We start from the raw sequence: 20,319 nt of genomic DNA on the forward strand, positions 1-20,319 counted from the left end.
CAGCGCCCTCTCGGATGCACTTCCTCCACTTAGGGCGGTCTTTGGCCAGGGACTCCCAGGTGTCAGTGGGGATGTCGCACTTTATCAGGGAGGCTTTGAGGATGTCCTTCCACTATTATGCCCGTGAACACATAGGGGTGGTTTTGAGGGGGGGGGGTGCGGGCGGGGGGAAGAAAAGAGATGGTCTCCAAATTTTGGGTGCATGACAATACTTCGATTAAGTGCAGGTCTCAGTACAAAAAAATGTTGTAAAACTAAGTTAAATCAGTAAGAATTTTTTTTTCTAAATCATTATCGAATGCCAGAAATCTCAATTACTCCCAAATGAGTTGACTTTGGGCCTTGTTGCACCTACATTTTTGGGCATAAATCTACACCAGCGCAGTATTCACAGCCATCCAGCAAATGTGTGCAAGCTTGCCTTTTGCATGGGGATGGAGCATCGTAAGTGAGCAGACATAGCTCAGCAACGGCGCAAACAATCGACAACATTTTAGAATAAATCCAACGTAAATCAGTTACGCACAAATTTCCTTGGGGCTAAAAACTGCTCAACTCCGCTCTTACACCATAGATACTCCAAACCTTTCCAGGAAATTCTGGGGCGAAATGATGCAAACACCATCAATTTTTCAATCAATGTTGCTATGTTTTAAATACATAATGGGTATGGGTGTTGCAGCAATTTAAAATTACCATAGTTGATTTCTTTAGCAGCACAAAGTATTAAAATTAAATAGGGCAAGTTTAAGGTAAATACATAATGGATCATTTGTGAATATATATCAAAAAGTTAATTCTTTATCAATTCTATTTACTAGTATTTTCTCTGTTGACAAATGAGATCAGTTTTATATTTTAGTTCTCAATCTATTTCTATTTGCCAAGTTTGTTTTTATCTTTTATTTTATGAGCATCCCAATAATAGCTGATGGATTAGTTTTAACAAGGGCACAAAACAAACCACACAGCAAGACAAATGCAAGACAAAATATACCGGGATTGAACTCGTACCACAGCAATAAAAAACACACTGATGGCTGCAATGTTGCTTATGAATATTGCATTAGAACACAGACATTGCGGTCAGTGTTTTTTTTAGCAGAAAATTCTAGTTACCTTCTCCACCAGAAGCAGCAAAGAGCGTCTCTGAAGGGCAAGGAACCCTCAAGTTGGAATCTGAATGAATGAGGACCATTATGGTTTGATCAGATTAAAAGACATACATAAAATATATTACGCAGAACAGTTTTCCTACGTTTATATTGTTATCAACAGAGATGAGCTATATCTTTATCTTCTAAACGAAACGCTTGTTTCCTGCCATCAACTAGCCAGCACTTCAGGTTTTGCTTTCCTTCAAGTGCTGAATGGCTATGCTATTCTACAGATCAAGTGCTCAACTGCACTATCCTTTAGTTTGGAAGTGGGGGGGGGGAAGTGGCAGAGTGGTAAAAAAATACCAAATCTCATTTCATAACTCAGTGGGTTTACACTCAGCAGCTAGACATGTGGAGCAACAAAGTACCAGGTTCAATCCCTGTTCTGGGACATGTGCTACAACTGGCTTCAGCACTGCCGGTTTAAGAGGTAGAAAATCAGTTCTGGATCACGTTTCTGATCGCTATCCAGCAACCCCACCAGTGTTATCAGGTACAGGATTAGCTTGGCGACGATGCTCTCTGTGGTCCAATAGCTTGCCAGCTCCCGCTGTCATGGCTCATAATCAATTATAGCTGCTTGATAAGAAAGCAATTCTGGTGGAAGTGCACCCCAGCAAGCAGACAACATCTTCAGGAAAGGAGGGGAGAAACTTGGCAAACAAAGAAACAAATTACACAAAACAAAAATTGGCAATGGAAATGTGAAAAACAGTTACTTTGAGTGCAAAGAAAATTGTCAATGCTAGAAATACCAAAACCTGAAGGTTCAGGCACAAAACATCAACTTGCAGGGCAAGGTATGCATTTCCAGCAATTTCTGTGTTTATTGCCAATGTAAATCAGTTGAAAGGATTGATCAGATTTCAGTTAGTGCTTAGTGATACTAAAATCAAAAGCTGCCTAATTCCAGCCTCTCTTCATAAACTATTTCTTTACTGACTTCCACAGAATCACTTAATTTAAATATGCAAGTGAAGTTAGAACTCTATCAAAATAAAAATAAGACCGTTTCAAAACACACCATCAGGACATCCTTTGAAAAAGATTAGGATTAATATGAGTATTATTTTTCTGTAATTTTTATTTTTGAAACAGTGAGGACTGGGAGACTAAATGGTCCTATGGATGATCACGTGCTCCATTCACCTCTTGGACAACTGGACAACGATTCCACCCCTGCCTCGACTGGATGGAAAACCCTCCTCTCACATTGGGTGCTAGATTTAGGGAGCCAATATTGTCATTTTGGGCACTTCTGAGCAAGTGCAGTCCATAGCATAGTTTCTTTCAAATTAACAATTGTGTACAAGAAAGGCCACAGGATGGCTGGTGTGTAATGAGGGGGAAATTTTCCTTACTGGAAGAGATAGTTCTTTGTCTCCCAGATAAAGAACAGGGTAGCCTGATCCATAAAGCAGTGGAGCGGACCACTGGAAAGTTTGCGGGACTGATCTATGCAAAGTGGTTATGCTCAAGAGTTTCCAAACCAAGCTATTGAGGTAAAATTTCTGTTTGCGAGATGCCGAGAATACATTCTTCCTTTGCTGGTAAATTGCTGGTTTAAAAAATAATTCTTGGGATGTGAGCGTTGCTGGCAAGGCTGGCATTTATTGGCCATTTCCAATAACTTAGCAACTTGCTAGGTCCCATCAGAGGTAAAGACTCAACCACGCTGGTGCAGTGACATACAGGCCAGATTTGGTAAAGAAAGCAGGTTTCCTTCCCTAAAGGATATTAACGAACCAGTTGTTTTTAATGACAACTACTTCATGGTCACTTCTGATATCAGCTTTTTATTTCAGGTTTAAAATTTTTTTTAATGCAAATTCTCAAATTGCCATGGTGGGAATTGAAGTTCAGCTCTGTGATTAGTCCAGCCTCTGGATTATTAGTCCAGTAATATAACCACTATATTACTGTAACTCAGTTAATACATATTTTGCCGTGAGCAATGGGCTGTCCGCTGGAGGTTCTGAAGCCACAGCTCTTGCCAACCTATGCCTAAGCATCCTGGACGAGTTACGCAGGGTGTGTCCCTTCAGGGAGAGCACATCATCATCATAGGCAGTCCCTCAAAACGAGAATGATTTGCTTCCACGCTGAAAACGGATGAGTTCAGGGGTGTTTCAATGATATTCCAGATCCCGAACTACATCCTGAAGTGTGGAAGACGCCTGTGCCTGGATCTTTTTTTAAAAACGTGCGGTGGCCGTTGCACCCCAGCCACCACACGGGCTTGACAGAGCTAGGTCTTGGTCCTATGGCAAGGATTAACCAAGGCGACTGGAGATCAGTTCTGCTGTACGGACCTAGTGCGCACATGTATCGCAGTGTGGGCTGGCCCATGATGCCCCTGGGCCCCGATCACATCTCTCTACGAACTCTTGTCGCTCCTTCACCCCAAGTCAGCCGTCTCCCTACTACAGTAGCACGTGCTGCTCCCTGAAGTGGTATGCCGCTGCTGCATGCTGCTCCCTCTAATGGCCCTGGCCTACTGATGCTCTTGCAGATTGGGACTGCGTCGGTTTCTGGCCCGGGCTGCCGCATGTTGCATGCATGGGAGAGCTTACAAAACAGAAACTGTGAGAATTTCTCAGTAGCTTGGTTTGGAGACTGTGTAGTGTCATATGCTTTGATGACCTCATCCCCAGCCCCGGATTGAATAATCTGCCAAGACTCGTTTTGTAGATTTATAGATTACCATAGACAGACGGTACCAGAAAGCTCATGGAACCACAAGTCCAGCAAGAGTCACTGGTTCAGGAAAATTAAAAAAAAAACACTGAAATCAGAGAACTGGACAGAAGACTGAAACAGATGATTCATCATCAACTGTGTGTTATTTTACTTTCCTCACACCAATGGATTAAATACACACCAAACCTATACCCAAATAAAATGTTTAAAGAAATATTTACCAATCGAATACAACATAAGGATGCCAATCTCAACAAATAAATTTAAGTGGAGTCCTGATGATGAGATTCCCTCCATAAACCAAAAATTAATTTCCCAGAATTTGCCACAATTCTAGTACAGGTATTCCATTTATATTTAAAATATACAAAAAAGTTTGAATACATTTATTTTAAAAAGACATTCAGTACACTTCCTCCTCCATGCAAAGCACACTATCAATAATGCTTTTGAATTCAGAACATTTTATCAGAAAATAAAGTGGGCTACAAAAGCATGAGTGGTTGATTAGAAGCATCAGTGAGATAGTTACTGTACCTTTCCTTGGGAGAGAGGGAGGTCGAGGCGGAGGAACCTCCTCCCTGCACAGTTCTACAGCAGACATCAGAAAACAAAGAAAAGAACAGTACAGCATGATAAAGTAAAGTGACAAGATTCAAAGTGATGCACAGAAATGGGCAAAAATAGCAATGACAACGTAGCGACAGCAATACAATGTTATAGCTAACAGTACAAAAACACCAAGAGCAACACTGCAGCAACCTGATTGGAAACAAATCAAAGTATACTCTCTATCTTGTGGTTTGATACATGGACAGTTGCAGAATACTCCAGGCCACTAATTTACAGTGACCAAGAAAGTCAAATTCCATTTTTATTACGTGGGATTCCACAATGTATTTTTTTTTAAAAAACAAGTTGCGATCACATTCCTTGATTTTGCGATTTACAATTCAAGCCACTGGTTTTTAAGTCAAACTAATGTTACATTCCATCGAATTCCAGAATTTTCAGAACCATACTTCATCCATTTTTCTTGAAAGTTGTAAATCAACAACCTTTAATACAGTATCTTGAATTATAATTTTTATTTTGAATAGCCAGGTGTCCAGACTGGTTCCAAAACCCATCATCTTTAAGAATGTGCAATCCAAGAGATGAGAAATCCACACAGGTGGAGTTTTGTTTGTCCAACATGGAGTGCACTCTCTTCTCTGATGCAACACACCCCACTTACCCAGAAGGTACGTTGGCAAGAGTCAAGGCTAATTGACTCTTAAGGGTGTGGCCTGGGTACTTCTGGAGATTTAGCATCCAAGAATTGCCAAATCACGACCAAGTTTCCGATTACTTTTCCAGCCAGGATCACCCCTTGGACATTGGCTTACAGGTTTATTTACAGCCCAGTGGGAAAGAGCTGAGTTGCCCAATGACATCGACACTCCAAGTCCTATTAACGAACCAGGCTGGCTGGTCAATTATCAACAAAGCCCTGGAATACTGTTTGCCTCTGTTCTGTACAGTGTGGGGAGGTGGGGGGGGGGGGAGGAATCAGAGCCGTGACAGAATGCAGCTTTGGGGTAATGTGCCACAGACTGCATTTAAAAACAGCAATGGAGAATCTGAGCAGCAACTGGACTAAAACAGATGGAGGGAAGAATTTGAAGAAAGTGATGCCATAGCTATTGCACAGAAAGGAGTGGCAGAGCCCGAGGAATTAAAGCCAAGAGTTCCAATTATTTATTTATGATTTAATATTTAACTATAAAATAGATTATAGGGCTAAGATTTAGCGCATAAGAGGCAAGCAAAAAAAAACCTTTAAGTAAATAGACTAAATATACTACAATGAATAGAAGTAACAGATCAAATTAAATTCACCTGATAATCAGCATTTAGTATCAATGGTGGTAAGAGTAAAATAACAAATAAATGTAGAGGTAGACTACATTTCCAAGTCAATTCAAATTATATGATTCAAATTTTTTTTGAAGGCACTTGATTCCCACTTCATAAGCTATTTATGTTGCTTAATTTGAATTATTTGGGGATATTTGAATTTATTAGTGCAAAATATGATTTTGAATTATTAGGAGTGGACCGTACAGAGTTTATAAAGATAGCCTGCAATGAAGGCACAGAGAGGGATAACATTGAGACCAAAAAAAAACATTTTGAAAATAGGGTCTGGACGTTAAGTCTGTACCTAGCTGAACATTTTAAATGTTACTCAGATGCTACCCATTCCCCAGTGAGGATTTAAAAATGCCACACGACTACAAACTAAATTCCAAGGTTCTGAATTGGGGCTCCTTGTCTACTTTCTACAAAATAGCACTGCTTTAGACAAGGATTTTAAGTGATTGGTGAAACACAATGGTGGTTAGCTTTTGGCTGTCTTCTAGAAGAGGGAAGATTGAAGTAACCATGAAGTGAGCCTGGTACCGGTTGCGAACGAAAGCAGTATTGTAATTGGTCCACTCACATTGACTAATTTTCACATTAGGGGTACTGCAGTTTAATTTAAACAAAAGCTTTTTAAATACCCCAAAACCACTCAAGTTGAATTTCCACTGCTGATAAAAATGTCTACATTGCTGATCGGAACACATTAACGAAGAACTACACATTCTTAATTTATACAGCTAATGAAAAACACTCGCACTGAAACTGCTTCAAAAAAAAAATAATCTTTGTCCCTAGTTCATATTGGCAGGAGAATTAAATTTGCTGGCTACAGTAAATATTTGCACGTGTGTAAAAGAAAGACATGGATTTATATAGCACCTTTCACAATCACTGGACGTCTCAAAGCTCTTTACAGCCAATGTATATAATATAATGGGTGTGTATTATAATAACAACCTATTTGACAAATATGGGAAAACATTAATTTTATGTATTAAATTGAGGGGTAATCTGACACGGAATTTAAGATCAGTTTACATCTTATAAAGCTGCTTTGAAACCAGAGTATGTTTGGTGTGACATCTGTAATCCGGAAACCTCGGGACCAAGGCTGTTCCGGATTATGGATATTTCGGAACATCTTTGAGTGGGCCAAGGAAGGAAGGTAGAGGTGCTCAGGGGGAGGGGGTCGGTCGGGCTGCCTAGGTCGGTCCGCAGTCAAAGTCAGTCGGCGGGATCGGTCGGTGTGGTTGGCCGGTCGGCAGTCAGGTAGGCCGAGGCCAGGGGAGTGGAGGTCGGGCGGGCTGAGGCCTGGGGGGTGGGGAGGGTGGCGGAGTCCGGATTTAGGAACATTTTCGGGTTTCTGGATGACCCCGCCATAGATCGGCCCAGTGTCCGGATTTAGACGTTGCACCTGTAATACTGGCTTAGTATTTGTATTTGAACGTACAGTAAATTGATAGGTTAAGTGAAGTACTTCCACAGATGTGTTAAAAGATCAGAGTAACTATTTGTACTAACCGCTTTCTGCGCATGCATCCTCCCAACTCCGCGCCCCCCACAACCCCCCCAAACCCGGAAGCGGGGCCCCGTACTGAACATGTTCATTCCGACTGAGCCACCCGCAAGCCTCTCAGCTTCCGACCGCAAGGCCCCGAGCCTCCCGCTGAGCGGCGGGGGGAAAAAAAGGAAGGAATAAAAAAGAAAGGAAGGAGAAAAAGAGATAGAGAGAGAGAGAGAGAGAAAGAGAAAGAACGAAAGGAGAGCACGAGCCTGGGGGTGGGGGGGGGGGAGAAAGAGGGGTTGGCAAGGGACTTTGGCAGAGGGAGGAAGTACTTGCGCTGGGGACTTCGGCTGGTAGGGTGTCTTTTGCTGGGTTGTTCGAGATGTGTCCTCTCTGGCTTCTGAAGTCAGAAAGAATATTACAATTTGCAAAGTCAGTCAGATCTTAGGCTGGGCGGTTCCATTTACACATTCCAGAGAAACTTCAGGGTGTGGCTTATCCTCCAAGGGGACCAATCAGCAATAGGTCATGTGATAATGGAGAGCCAATCAGAGAAACAGCTGCCAGTTAGTACAAATAGTTGGGTCCTTAAAAGATTACCGAACTAGCAATCAATTTAAAGCTTGTATTTAACGCAAAAAAATTTAACACATCACAAGTCAATTGAGAATCACAATAATAAAAATTCAGAAGGGGTAAGCACCGGCTTGCAATATTACCTGCTTCAGCCTTGTGCATTAAATTGTCACCTCCTGGTGGGTAGCAAACTGAAACTGGGGTAAACTATTCCATTCAGACTTCTCTCTTCCTAATGCATAGAAGTTCAGCCGCTGTGCACTTACCATCTCCCTGTGGTGCAGTCACCTTCAAGGGTGGGGTGGTCATTCTCTTCAAGCTGGGTGGACTTTCGGAAGAAGTGGAATCCACACTTCAAGGGAGGACAAAAACTTAGATTATATTGTTTGTTTTTATCGTGATCTGCAGCAGCATTGCCCTGAAATCATCATTTGTTTAAAATTCACAATTTTCAATGTAAAACAATCCTTTTTTGTTGTGTTTAAATCACTGGTGATCAAGTTAGCTCGCTTTTGGTTTGCAATTTAAGGAAGAGAGAGTCAAGTGGAGATGACTAGGAGTATGAGCTCACTTTTGCTCTTATGACCAGTGAAACAAAGTTATCACCTTGATATAAGTGATGCCGTCTAAAATTTTGAAATCGTTAAAAGCACTAGTTCCTAAAAAATGGTTGCTTTGATGAAAAATCTTCAAAACCATCAAGAATATCTGTATAATTTTGTAATTTTCAAAGATACTCTTCTCCTACATGACCTCTCCAACTTGAGTTTTGCTGCTTCTCATTTAGATGTTCAGGAGAATGAGGGGATCTCATAGAAACGTTTAAAATTCTGACGGGTTTAGACAGGTTAGATGCAGGAAGAATGTTCCCAATGTTGGGGAAGTCCAGAACCAGGGGTCACAGTCTAAGGATAAGGGGTAAGCCATTTAGGACCGAGATGAGAAGAAACTTCTTCACCCAGAGTGGTGAACCTGTGGAATTCTCTACCACAGAAAGTTGTTGAGGCCAATTCACTAAATATATTCAAAAAGGAGTTAGATGTAGTCCTTACTATTCGGGGGAATCAAGGGGTATGGCGAGAAAGCAGGAATGGGGTACTGAAGTTGCATGTTCAGCCATGAACTCATTGAATGGCGGTGCAGGCTCGAAGGGCCGAATGGCCTACTCCTGCACCTATTTTCTATGTTTCTATGTCCCACATACTGATCTTGTTAACAAGGAGGTGGGCAATCTGCTCCCAAGCTTCTGCCATCAAAACCATCCCGAGATTTATCCTTCCTGTAGAGTACTGCCAAACCTTCATTGAGCACCTGTTCTTGACCAAGATCAGTTGGTTGCTGTTTACAGAGATCACAGGCACAAACTCACATCCTACCAGTCCATGGCAACAGACACCCAAGGTTTCACAACAAATGAGAGTTTATAATGTACAATTGGTTCTGGGCAGTTTTTCCAAAGATTCATCTTTTATCCATATAACATTATTGAACTTGTAGTCCCACACAAAAGCTGCGCTTCCTTCCAGGACAGACACAAATCCCAAATTATGCCAAATCTTTTTGTGTTCTTTTGAATAGGTTGCCTTTAAATAAACAATCCCGTTGCAAACACAACTGGACGCAAACTGCAAAATAACTTGCCTGAAAATGAATTATTTTCAGAATTTGAAAGTGCTCTGAACTTTGATATTTACTTTTAACAGTGCCGCGTGTACTGTGCCAACTACATCAATTTGCTCTTTTCACATTAATCCAGGCAGTAAATTTTCTTTGGAAAGTCTGGCCTTTTGGCCGCAACAGCGTGGGGCAACTTGTTTCTCAACAAGCCCACATTCTGGAGACCATACAATCTTAGCAGTATTTTCTCTCCAAGCTTTGCCCGTGCATTCAAACCCAATTATAATTTGAAAGAGGGCTTTGAAGCATTTTAACAATTCAAGTGTTAATAAGTACCCAAAACGACTCAAATACTGAATTCCCTGATCAAGTGACACAAGTAAAAAATCTTAAACTCACATGCTGTGTTTCTCCCATACGCAGCATACAATTCCATGTTCAAAAGTCTGGGTGAAGTCAATTAGGGTTTCACACTCAGAATAATAATTGCTTTAGATAAAATTGCAACTGGTCTACAAAGAATCTCAGTTTTTCTGTAATATACCACTGACTTTGCACTCCGAGATATGTTTTAGTCCCATAGGTTCCTGTCGTCCTCCAATGCCTCACCCAAGTGACTACTCTTCTCGTGAGCCTAGATAGGCGAGTGTTAGCAGGTTAGCTAACAAAAGCAAAGCACAATGAATGAATAAAGAGCTTTTGGTTCACCAAGCCCACATCTTCCACAGGCTGCGTACAACCATCATTCATTGACTTCACCCCACTGAATTGATCTTCTGACAGATGGTGCACAAATGCACCCAGATATCCATCCCTTACTATTTTAACTTTAATAGACCATCTCTTGCTTGAAATGTCAATACTGTCCCTTCATGTAATGAGAGGTGTGCGAAATTATCTTGGTGGGACTGTACTTTGCCTAAACCCTTGAACTTCAGACGTCTTCTGTAAATCCAAGTAATTTTTAATCTACTAAACGGCCTGCACCCAATTTATTAACTACCTCAAAGACTTCAGGCAAATTAGTGAACTGACATACTTCTAGATCCATTCTGACCATTGCTTATGGACCCTGTGCTCTTTAGAGGTCCATTGAGAGCTCGTGTAATGGTCTTGAGCATGTTTTGCACGACATTTGCTTAGTCCAAAGTGGGCTATACTTTCCAGGATGACATTTCATTTCTTATTTGTATACTGGAACAGCATGCGCTATATTCCAGTCCTCTGGTACAGCTCCGGTGCTAATCATACCCATTTACTTCACCACAACAGAATTCAATCCTGCATTAACATAATGCACTTACCAGCAAGAATTGTGATCAGATAGTAGAAAATGTTTTTTTTAATAAAACGTAGTATTTGGGGAATACTGAGGCCAATTACAGATCCACCCCCCACACTACCCAAGCTATCAGCTAATATAATATAGGCTAGTGATTGAGCCTGGGACCTCTCCGACCGACATGACTCAGTACACCATGCCATGCCTCACTGAGAACACCTATTTTTTTAAAAATCAGACGCTTCTTCTACACTGAATGCCCTTATAGTCAGTTGTCCCAGAATTTGAAAAAGGTCTAGGATGTCAAAGCATTTTATATAATTAACTTTTAAGATGAATTATTGTCACTGAGCTCTGAATTAGAATTAGAAAAAAATGCAAAACTTATTGCACATTGTAAAAGTGCATTAAAATTCATAGCAGTAAGGAGGTTGAAGGAGATGGGCCTTGAAAGACTCCCACCTCAAGATATTGTATTTTTAAACTCGCATGTCAGCTTAAAAAAAGCCATCAACAGTGAAGCTCTGACGGCTGATTGTTCGGATATAGGTTAATGTGGCTGCAATGCTCTGCATGACAAGTGGATGGGATTGAAGGCCGATACATCCCCACGGCCTGATAGTCTGCATCCCAGAGTACTTAAGGAATTGGCCCTAGAAACAGTGGCTGCATTGGTGATCATTTTCCAGCAGTTTTTCGACTCTGGATCAGTTCCTTTGGACTGGAAAGTAGCTAATGTAACACCACTTTGTAAGAAAGGAGGGAGAGAGAAAACGGGGAATTATAGACCAGTTAGCGTGACGTCAGCTATGGGGAAAATGTTGGAACCAATTATTAAAGATGAAATAGCAGCGCATTTGGAAAGCAGCGACAGGATCGGTCCAAGTCAGCATGGATTTCTTCTGGAATTTTTTTGAGGATGTAACTAATAGAGTGGACAGGGATGTGGTGTATTTGGATTTTCAAAAGGCTTTTGACAAGGTCCCACACAAGAGATCGATGTGCAAAATTAAAGCACAGGGTATTGGGGGTAATGTATTGACATGGATAGAGAACTGGTTGGCAGACAGGAAGCAGAGAGTTGGGATAAACGGGTCCTATTCAGAATGGCAGGCGGTGGCTTGTGGGGTGCCACAGGGCTCAGTGCTGGGACCCCAGCTATTTACAATATACATCAACGATTTAGCTGAAGGAATTGAGTGTAATATCTCCAAGTTTGCAGATGACAGCAAGCTGGGTGGCGGTGTGAGCTGTGAGGAGGATGCTAAGAGGCTGCAGGGTGACTTGGACAGGTTAGGTGAGTGGGCAAATGCATGGCAGATGCAGTATAATGTGGATAAATGTGAGGTTATCCACTTTGGTGGCAAAAAGACGAGGGCAGAATATCATCTGAATGGTGGCAGATTCGGAAAAGGGGAGGTGCAACGAGACCTGGGTGCCATGGTACATCAGTCATTGAAAGTTGGCATGCAGGTACAGCAGGCGATGAAGGCGGCAAATGGCATGTTGGCCTTCATAGCTCGGGGATTTGAGCATAGGAGCAGGGAGTTCTTACTGCATTTGTACAGGGCCTTGGTGAGGCCTCATCTGGAATGTTGTGTTCAGTTTTGGTCTCCTAATCTGAGGAAGGATGTTCTTGCTATTGAGGGAATGCAGCAAAGGTTCACCAGACTGATTTCCGGGATGGCAGGACTGACATATGAAGAGAGACTGGATCGACTGGGCCTGTATTCACTGGCGTTTAGAAGAATGAGAGGGGATCTCATAGAAACGTAAAATACTGACGGGACTGGATAGGTTAGATGCAGGAAGAATGTTCCCGATGTTGGGGAAGTCCAGAACCAGGGGACACAGTCTAAGGATAAGGGGTAAGCCATTTAGGACCGAGATGAGGAGAAACTTCTTCACTCAGAGTTGTTAACCTGTGGAATTCTCTTCCATAGAGTGGTGTTGATGCCAGTTCATTGGATATATTCAAAAGGGAGTTAGATATGGCCCTTACGGCTAAAGGGATCAAGGGGTATGGAGAGAAAGCAGGAAAGGGGTACTGAGGGAATGATCAACCATGATCTTATTGAATGGCAGTGCAGGCTTGAAGGGCCAAATGGCCTACTCCTGCACCTATTTTCTATGTTTCCCGAGTCTCAACTGTGGTGTCACAGATGCAGAGGCTCCACAGGAAGGATAGGGAACAATTAGGCCATGCTCTGCACATCACTCAGTGGTCAACTCTGCAATCATGGAGGCCTGGAAATAGGTCCCAAGGAAAAGTACATGAGACAACCAGGAAAGGAAATCTACATCTGTCCCCCTCGCCCACCCCACCCCCCAAAAAAAAAAAACTGAGGAGGAAAAAAAGTGTCTCTACTTGAAACATGCATCAAACACACATCAAGCTCAGCATATTACATTCATCTAACAATTGTTGTGTTCATATTCATCCATAAGTGAGTCCGTTTTTTTAAAAACTGCATGCAATACTGGAAAAGCACAAATTTATCCGCATCTAAAAAGGGAAAAAATAGGTTAATATGCAAAATGTGGATCACTGGAGCTGATGTATCCACACCTGAAATATTAGCCTATCTTTCCCTTTTAGAAGCTGATCGATTTAGCACTTGAAGTGTTACTCATCTGCTCTGGTCATCCATATCCAGTGTGTTAACTTACCTTGCTGTTTCAGATGCTGAGCAATTGGTCATGCACTGGCAACATTTTTTGTTGTATTTCAGATTTCCAGCATTCATTTTTTGAAACTCAAAGTAATCACAAGGTCTAAACCATACACACTCTTCAGACCAAAAAAAATGACAATTTGTGATCCAATTATATTAAGGATAACTGAAGAAAATGAAGGAAGGCCAAAAGACTTTACATAGTACAATATTTATCTCATCTGGTAGGTGGCTCAGTGCTTTGGATTGGTAGAGTGGCAGATATTGCTACAGATAACATGAACTCCCCTTTTTAGCCCGGCTACTGGGAAAGAGGGACGTCAACTTGTGCTGATCTCACTTGTACCAACATGGCAACCAGGGCGGCATCAAGGATGTGGAACCAAACTTAATTCGTCAATGGAGAAATCCAAGCAAGCTTACCTGATAGACTTCCTTACAGGTCCTGAAATGAGCTTCACGTAGGATTTGGGGAACCAGCCCTTCTGTCCATGAACTTCGCCAAACCACCACATATCCTGCTGTTCTAGAACGGTGATTATGTCATTTTTGTTGAAGTTTAGGTGATTATCCTTCTTTGCCCGCCAAGGATATAAAGCTTGTGCTTGAAGCCCCTCAACCTTCTCCCCCTGTTAAATAATTAAGAGAATAAAGAGTGTCAGTATAGTAGTCTAGCTCTCATTGTATTAAAATACTTATTGCACATCACAAGGACCTACAGTCTATTTTTGTTATTCATTGATGGGATGTGGGCATTGCTAGCAAGGACAACATTTATTGCGCATCCTTAATTGCCCTCGAGAAGATGGTGGTGAGCTGCCTTCTTGAACCACTGCAGACCCTGTGGTGAAGGTACTCCCACAATGTTGTTGGGGAGAGTTCCAGGATTTTGACCCAGCGACAATGAAGGAACGCCGATATACTTCCAAGTCAGGATAGTGTGCGACACGGAAGTGGTGATGTTGCCATGTGCCTGCCGCCCTTGTCCTTCCTAGGTGGTAGAGGTCGTGGATTTGGGAGGTGCTGCCGAAGAAGCCTTGGCGAGATACTGCGTGCATCTTGTAGATGGTACACACTGCAGCCATTGTGCGCCGGGTGTGGAGGGAATGAAAGTTGAAGGTGATGGATGGGGTGCCAATCAAGTGGGCTGCTTTGTCTTGGGTGATGTCGAGCTTCGAGAGTGCTGTTGAAGCTGTGGTAAGTGGAGAGCCTCTGACTTGCTCATGTGGCCACAGTATTTGTGTGACTGGTCCAGTTAAGTTTATTGTCAATGGTGAGCCCCAAGATGTTAATGGTGGGGGATTCAGCAATGGTAATGCCATTTAATGTCAAAGGGTGGTGGTTAGTCTTGCTTGTTGGAGATAGTCATTGCCTGGCACTCATGTGTCCGCGAATGTTACTTGCCACTTATCAGCCCAGGCCTGAATGTCGTCAGGTCTTGGTGCATGTGGTCATGGACTGCTTAATTATCTGAGTTGCAAATGGCACTGACCACTGCAGTCATCTGCAAACATCCCCACTCGTGACCTTATGATGGAGGGAAGGTCATTGATGAAACAGCCGAGGATGGTTGGGCCCAAGATACTGCCTTGAGGAACTCCTGCTGCTATGTCCTAGGGCTGTGATGATTGGCCTCCAATCACAACAAACCATCTTCCTTTGTGCTAGGTTTGATACCAGCCATGGAGAGTTTCTCTCTTACCCCCCCCCCAATTCCCATTGACTTCAGTTTTACTACGGCTCTTTAATACCACATTCGGTCAAATGCTGCCTTTATATGTCAAAGGCAGTCACTCTCACCTCACCTCTGGAATTCAGCTCTTTTGCCCATGTTTGGACCAAGACTGTAATGAGGTCTGGAGCAGAGTGCTCCTGGCAGACTCTAAACTGGGCATCGGTGAGCAGGTTATTGGTGAGTAAGTGCCATTTGATAGCACTGTCGATGACACCTTCCAGCACTTTGCTGATGATTGAGAGTAGATGGATGGGACAGTAATTGTCCAGATTGGATTTGTCCTGCTTTTTGTGGACAGGGCATACCTGGGCAGTTTTCCACATTGTCGGGTAGATGCCAGTGTTGTACTGGAACTTATTGGCTAGAGACACAGCTAGTTCTGGAGCACAAGTCTTCATCATGACAGCCGGGATGTTATCGGGGCCCATAGCCTTTGTGGTATCCAGTGCGCACAGCCGTTTCTTGATATCATGTGGTGTGAATCGAATTGACTGAAGCCTGGCTTCTGTGATGGTGAGGACTGCTGATATGGATTATCAAATCGGCACTTCTGGCTGAAGATGGTTTGCATTCACGTGCTGCGCTCCGCCACCATTGAGGATGGGGATATTCATGGAGCCTCCTCCTCCCCCTGTTAGTTGTTTAATAGTCCACCATCATTCATGACTGGCTGTGACAGGTTCTGCAGAGCTTTGATTGATCAGTTGATTGTGGGATCGCTTAGCCCTGTGTCTGACATGCTGCTTCTGCTTTTTAGCATGCAGTTAGTCCTGTGTTACAGCTTCCCCAGGTTGGCACCTCATCTTTAAATATGCCTGTTGCTGCTCCTGGCATGCTCTTCTACATTCCTCATTGCACCAGGGTTGGTCCCCTGGCTTGATGGTAATGGTAGATTGGGAGGGGGGGGGGGGGGGTGGATATGCTGGGCCATGAGGTTACAGATTGTGATGGAATATAATTCTGCTGATGGCCCACAGCACCTCGTGGATGCCCAGTTTTGAGCTGCTAAAGCTGTTCTGAATCTATCCCATTTAGCACGGTGGTAGTGCCACACAACATAATGGAGGCCATCATCAGAACCTAAGAAATCCTCTATCCATGCTAATACATTACCTCTAATAACATGAGCCCTTATCTTGTGCAATAACCTTTTATGTGGCATGTTATCGAATGCCTTTTGGAAATCCAAATATACTACATCCACTGGTTCTCCTTTATCTACCCTGCTCGTTATATCCTCAAAAAACTCTGTCAAACACCATTTCCCTTTCATAAAACCATGTTGACTCTGCCTAATCATGTTATGTTATGATTATCTAAGTGCCCTGATACCACTTCCTTAACACTGGATTCCAGCATTTTCCTCGATGGCTGATGTCAGGTCAACTGGCCTGTAAAAGTTCCCTTTTTTCTCTCTCCCTGCTTTCTTGAATAGCGGTGTTACATTTGCTACCTGCCAATCCGCTGGGACTGTTCTAGAATCTAGGGAATTTAAAAAAAATCTCTTCAGCCACCTCTTTTAGAACCCTAGGATGTAGGCTGTCAGGTTATGGGGATTTGTCAGCTTTTAGTCCTATTAGTTTTTCTAGGACTTGAGTGTCCTCAGTGTGAAGATGAGACTTTGTCTCCACAATGACTGTGTGGTGTTCACTACTACCAGTGCTGTCATGGAGAGATGCATCTGCAACAGGTAGATTGATGAGGACGAGGTTTAATGAAGTAGGTTTTTCCCTCATGTTGGTTCTCTCACCACCTACCACAGGCCCAGTCTGGCAGTTATGTCCTTCAGGACTCGGCTAGCTCGGTCAGTAGTGGCACTACCAAGCCACTCCTGGTGATGGACATTGAAGTCCCCTACCCAGAGTACATTCTGTGACCTTGCTACTCTCAGTGCTTCTTCCATGTGGTGTTCAACATGAAGCAGTACTGATTCATCAGCTGAGGGACGGCAGTATGTGGTAATCAGGTGGTTTCCTGGCCCATGCTTGACCTGAAGCCATGAGACTTCATGGGGTCTGGAGTCAATGTTAAAGACTCCTCGGGCCACTCCCTCCCAACTGCGCCGTGTCCTGCTGTGGGACAGGGATGGTGATGGAGGAGTCTGGGACATTGGCTGAAAGGTATGATTCTGTGAGTATGACTATGTCAGGCTGTTGCTTGATTAGTCTGTGGGGAGGCTCTCACAATTTTGGCACAAGTCCCCAGATGTTGGTGAGGATTACTTTGAAAGGTCGACTGGGCTGGGTGTGCCGTCATTGTGTTTGTAGCCATGCAGAGGTCAATGCCGGATGGTCTGTCCGGTTTTATTTTCATTATTTCTCGTAGCGGTTTGTTACAATTAAGTGGCGTGCAAAGCTATGTCAGAGGGCAGTTAAGAGTCAACCACATTGCTGTGGGTCTGGAGTCACATTTAGACCAGATCAGGTAAGGACAGCAGATTTCCTTTCCTAAAGGAAATTAGTGAATCAGATGGGTTTTTACGACAATCCGGTAGTTTCATGGTCACCATTACTGCTATTAGCTTTTTATCCCAGATTTCTTTAATTAACTGAATTTAAGTTCCTCAGCTGCTATGGTGGGATTTGAACTCTTATCTCCAGAACATTAGTCCAGGCCTCTGCATACTAGTCCAGTAATATTACCACTTTGCTACCGCATAGTCCAAGATAATTGAAGCACACCAAATAAGGAAAAACAACATTTTTTTTCAAGTACTTCAGTGTTTTAACAAGATGGCTTTTCAGTCTTGACCAAGTCAGGGAATTTAAAAATGATCGGTGTCCAAGATTTCTTTCCTTCATGGGCCAAACAAAGCCATTTCCAAGCCTCCAGGTCCACAAATTCCAAACAGGAATAAGAAATCAATCTGTAAACAGGACAGAGTTGCCTGGTTTTTAAGGACACATGGCCAGAGGCCATTGTTTAGACCCCCAGTTTTAAAAGGAGGGGGAAACTCAATGTCGCAGTGGATCAAAACATTGATCCAGTTTCTTGGGCTAGTTTTTCATAATCCTGTTTAAGCTGATGGGATGAAAGTTTCCTCTACTAACGTAAGGATCCCTAATTACGAGATGACCAATCTCAAGGCAGTTTTTAGTAAATACTAATTAAGAGGCAAGTTGTCCCAAATTGACCAAAATTAGCTGCTGTGTTTAGAGCGTTATTCACAAGGATTATGGTAATATTGGGATTAATGCAAATTATTCATTTATGATCAGAGGTGGTTAAATGCATAAACATTCCATACCTCACCTTACACAAAACTTAACCCTGAAACATAAAAGTTAGTTATTGGGGTGGGGAAGGAAGAAAATACATGATATTAAACTGGCCCAAGATAAAAATCACATTTTAAACTCTTAATCTTTTTTGCTCCATTTTCTCCTTACTTCACCCCTCAAAGTCATCAGCAGCCTTGCAGGAGTATGGAGCCATGAGTGTGTGTTTCTCTCCATTATCTCATTCAAATCACCATTTATTCATGTGTGTAACTCATAACAGGGAATGTTAGTTGGCTATTCAACTGTGAGCAACAAAGCCTCAAGAATTTCTCTTCTCACCTGATGTGCACATGTACACTTCCAAATGGCTAGCAATCAGTAGTGGGAATCTTGGCCAATAGTAACCCTGGGTTGAGGGCAACTTACCAGAAATTGAGCGTGGGACCCTCCAAGCTATGTACAGCCCAGGCAATCACTGGATAAACGCACTGATTTTCAGGGAGTACCAAGGTTGAATTTGGCACAAGCTCCATTGCCGTGTTACTAAACACAAATATTTTGGTGAATTTCCATTCTTAGACTGAAGGTGTGATTGGCTGATTTAAATGGGCAAGTATTTGAGACTCAGGTTCCAGTACCAAACAATCCCAGTTCAGGAATAGTATAGATAGATGCGGAATAAAGCTGCTTCTACTATTTCCTTAATTCCAACCTCAGAAGAGCACTCATTCTGCACGAGATCAATTTCCACATACAGCCAACACTTTTCATCTGACAGAGACATCCACTTTAGTATGGGTTTTGCTATAATCCATGACTGCATGGAGCTGGGTTTAGATTGTCCCAGGTCATTTCACAGAAGTCCTCTAGCCAGTAAAGAGACTTCTTTCCCAGCCTGGGCTGAATTTGCGCCCAAGTCCCAGAGATGAAAAGTGTGCGAACGCACCTCAACACCGAATCTTACCACTTTTTATATTTGCCAGTATTTTACACCCAAGCTATGTTAATATGGTTATACATATGCCCATTTGCATTTACCACCTACCTGGCCTAATACAGGTGATGGAGATGATCCAGACACCGTAGCAGGGGTGAAGGCTGATCTTTGCCGAGGTTGCCCTGCGCTAGGAACAGTTAGCGACGGCTGTGTGGCCCATGCATCCCAATTGTCATTCTCTGGTTTTTCACTGCCTGTTGTGGGCCACCTAAGTAAAAAAAAAAACAAAGTACAAGAGTTGAAAAGTTGGTGTGTTATACAACATTTTTTTTTAAATCATGGACATCACGGTCTTAATGGAGCCTTGTCTCACAGATGTTTTTTGCTGACTGAAGCCTCCACACAAAGCTATATGTTCCACCACTTACTATGCTCAAACCACCGCAGCGACGGTGTGGTCCTTATTAATCTGTTTATATGGCGCTTTCTCCTCCTTTGAACAACTCACCTTGTTCTCACCTCTCCTTTAAATTTCTTTGCTCTTTAGCATCCACCCAAGCCCCACACTAAGTTTTTCAGAGATATCCTCATTCTCTGCACTGAGCGACGACTCATCCAAAATGATTTCAACCTCCATTTCAACTCACTTTGCTCTTTCTCCTCGTGTCATTCCTCAAACTCTCCTACCCATATTCACAGCAACCCCCACCCCCCTCGACCTTGCCATCTCAAGTGACGTCTCTATTTCCATCGTCTCAATCACAGACAAGACCATCTCTGATCATTTCTGTACATCCCTCACTAACATCCACGTCCAACCCCACTTCCTTCTACATCCGCCACTGGAAAAAACTTTCCTGAAAGTCATTTACAACGGTACTTTCAAACTTCCAACTGTTTAGCCTTTGGCCCACCGTTCACCAAAATACATTTGCAGCTATCCATCTGCTCAATCCCACCCTTCTCTCTACTTTTGACACTCATCCCCAGTAAAACCCTTACTC

At 42.8% G+C, this 20,319-nt stretch overlaps 1 protein-coding gene across 3 annotated transcripts in view; it reads right to left on the reverse strand.

Annotated features, from left to right (window-relative positions):
* itsn1 (intersectin 1 (SH3 domain protein)) overlaps nt 1-20,319 on the reverse strand; it is a 276,283-nt gene that overhangs the window by 78,301 nt on the left and 177,663 nt on the right. For 2 of the 3 annotated variants that reach the window (XM_070893816.1, XM_070893814.1), the window contains exons 21-25: nt 19,424-19,583; nt 13,846-14,051; nt 8,115-8,200; nt 4,398-4,451; nt 1,120-1,179 (exon numbers count right to left, since the gene is read on the reverse strand). In XM_070893816.1, the coding sequence (XP_070749917.1) occupies nt 1,120-1,179; nt 4,398-4,451; nt 8,115-8,200; nt 13,846-14,051; nt 19,424-19,583 (566 nt within the window). The remainder of the gene's footprint in view (nt 1-1,119; nt 1,180-4,397; nt 4,452-8,114; nt 8,201-13,845; nt 14,052-19,423; nt 19,584-20,319) is intronic. The other variant, XM_070893815.1, reaches the window with a different exon arrangement.

Source organism: Pristiophorus japonicus, chromosome 11 (assembly GCF_044704955.1).
Source record: "Pristiophorus japonicus isolate sPriJap1 chromosome 11, sPriJap1.hap1, whole genome shotgun sequence".
Taxonomy (NCBI): Eukaryota; Metazoa; Chordata; class Chondrichthyes; family Pristiophoridae; genus Pristiophorus; species Pristiophorus japonicus.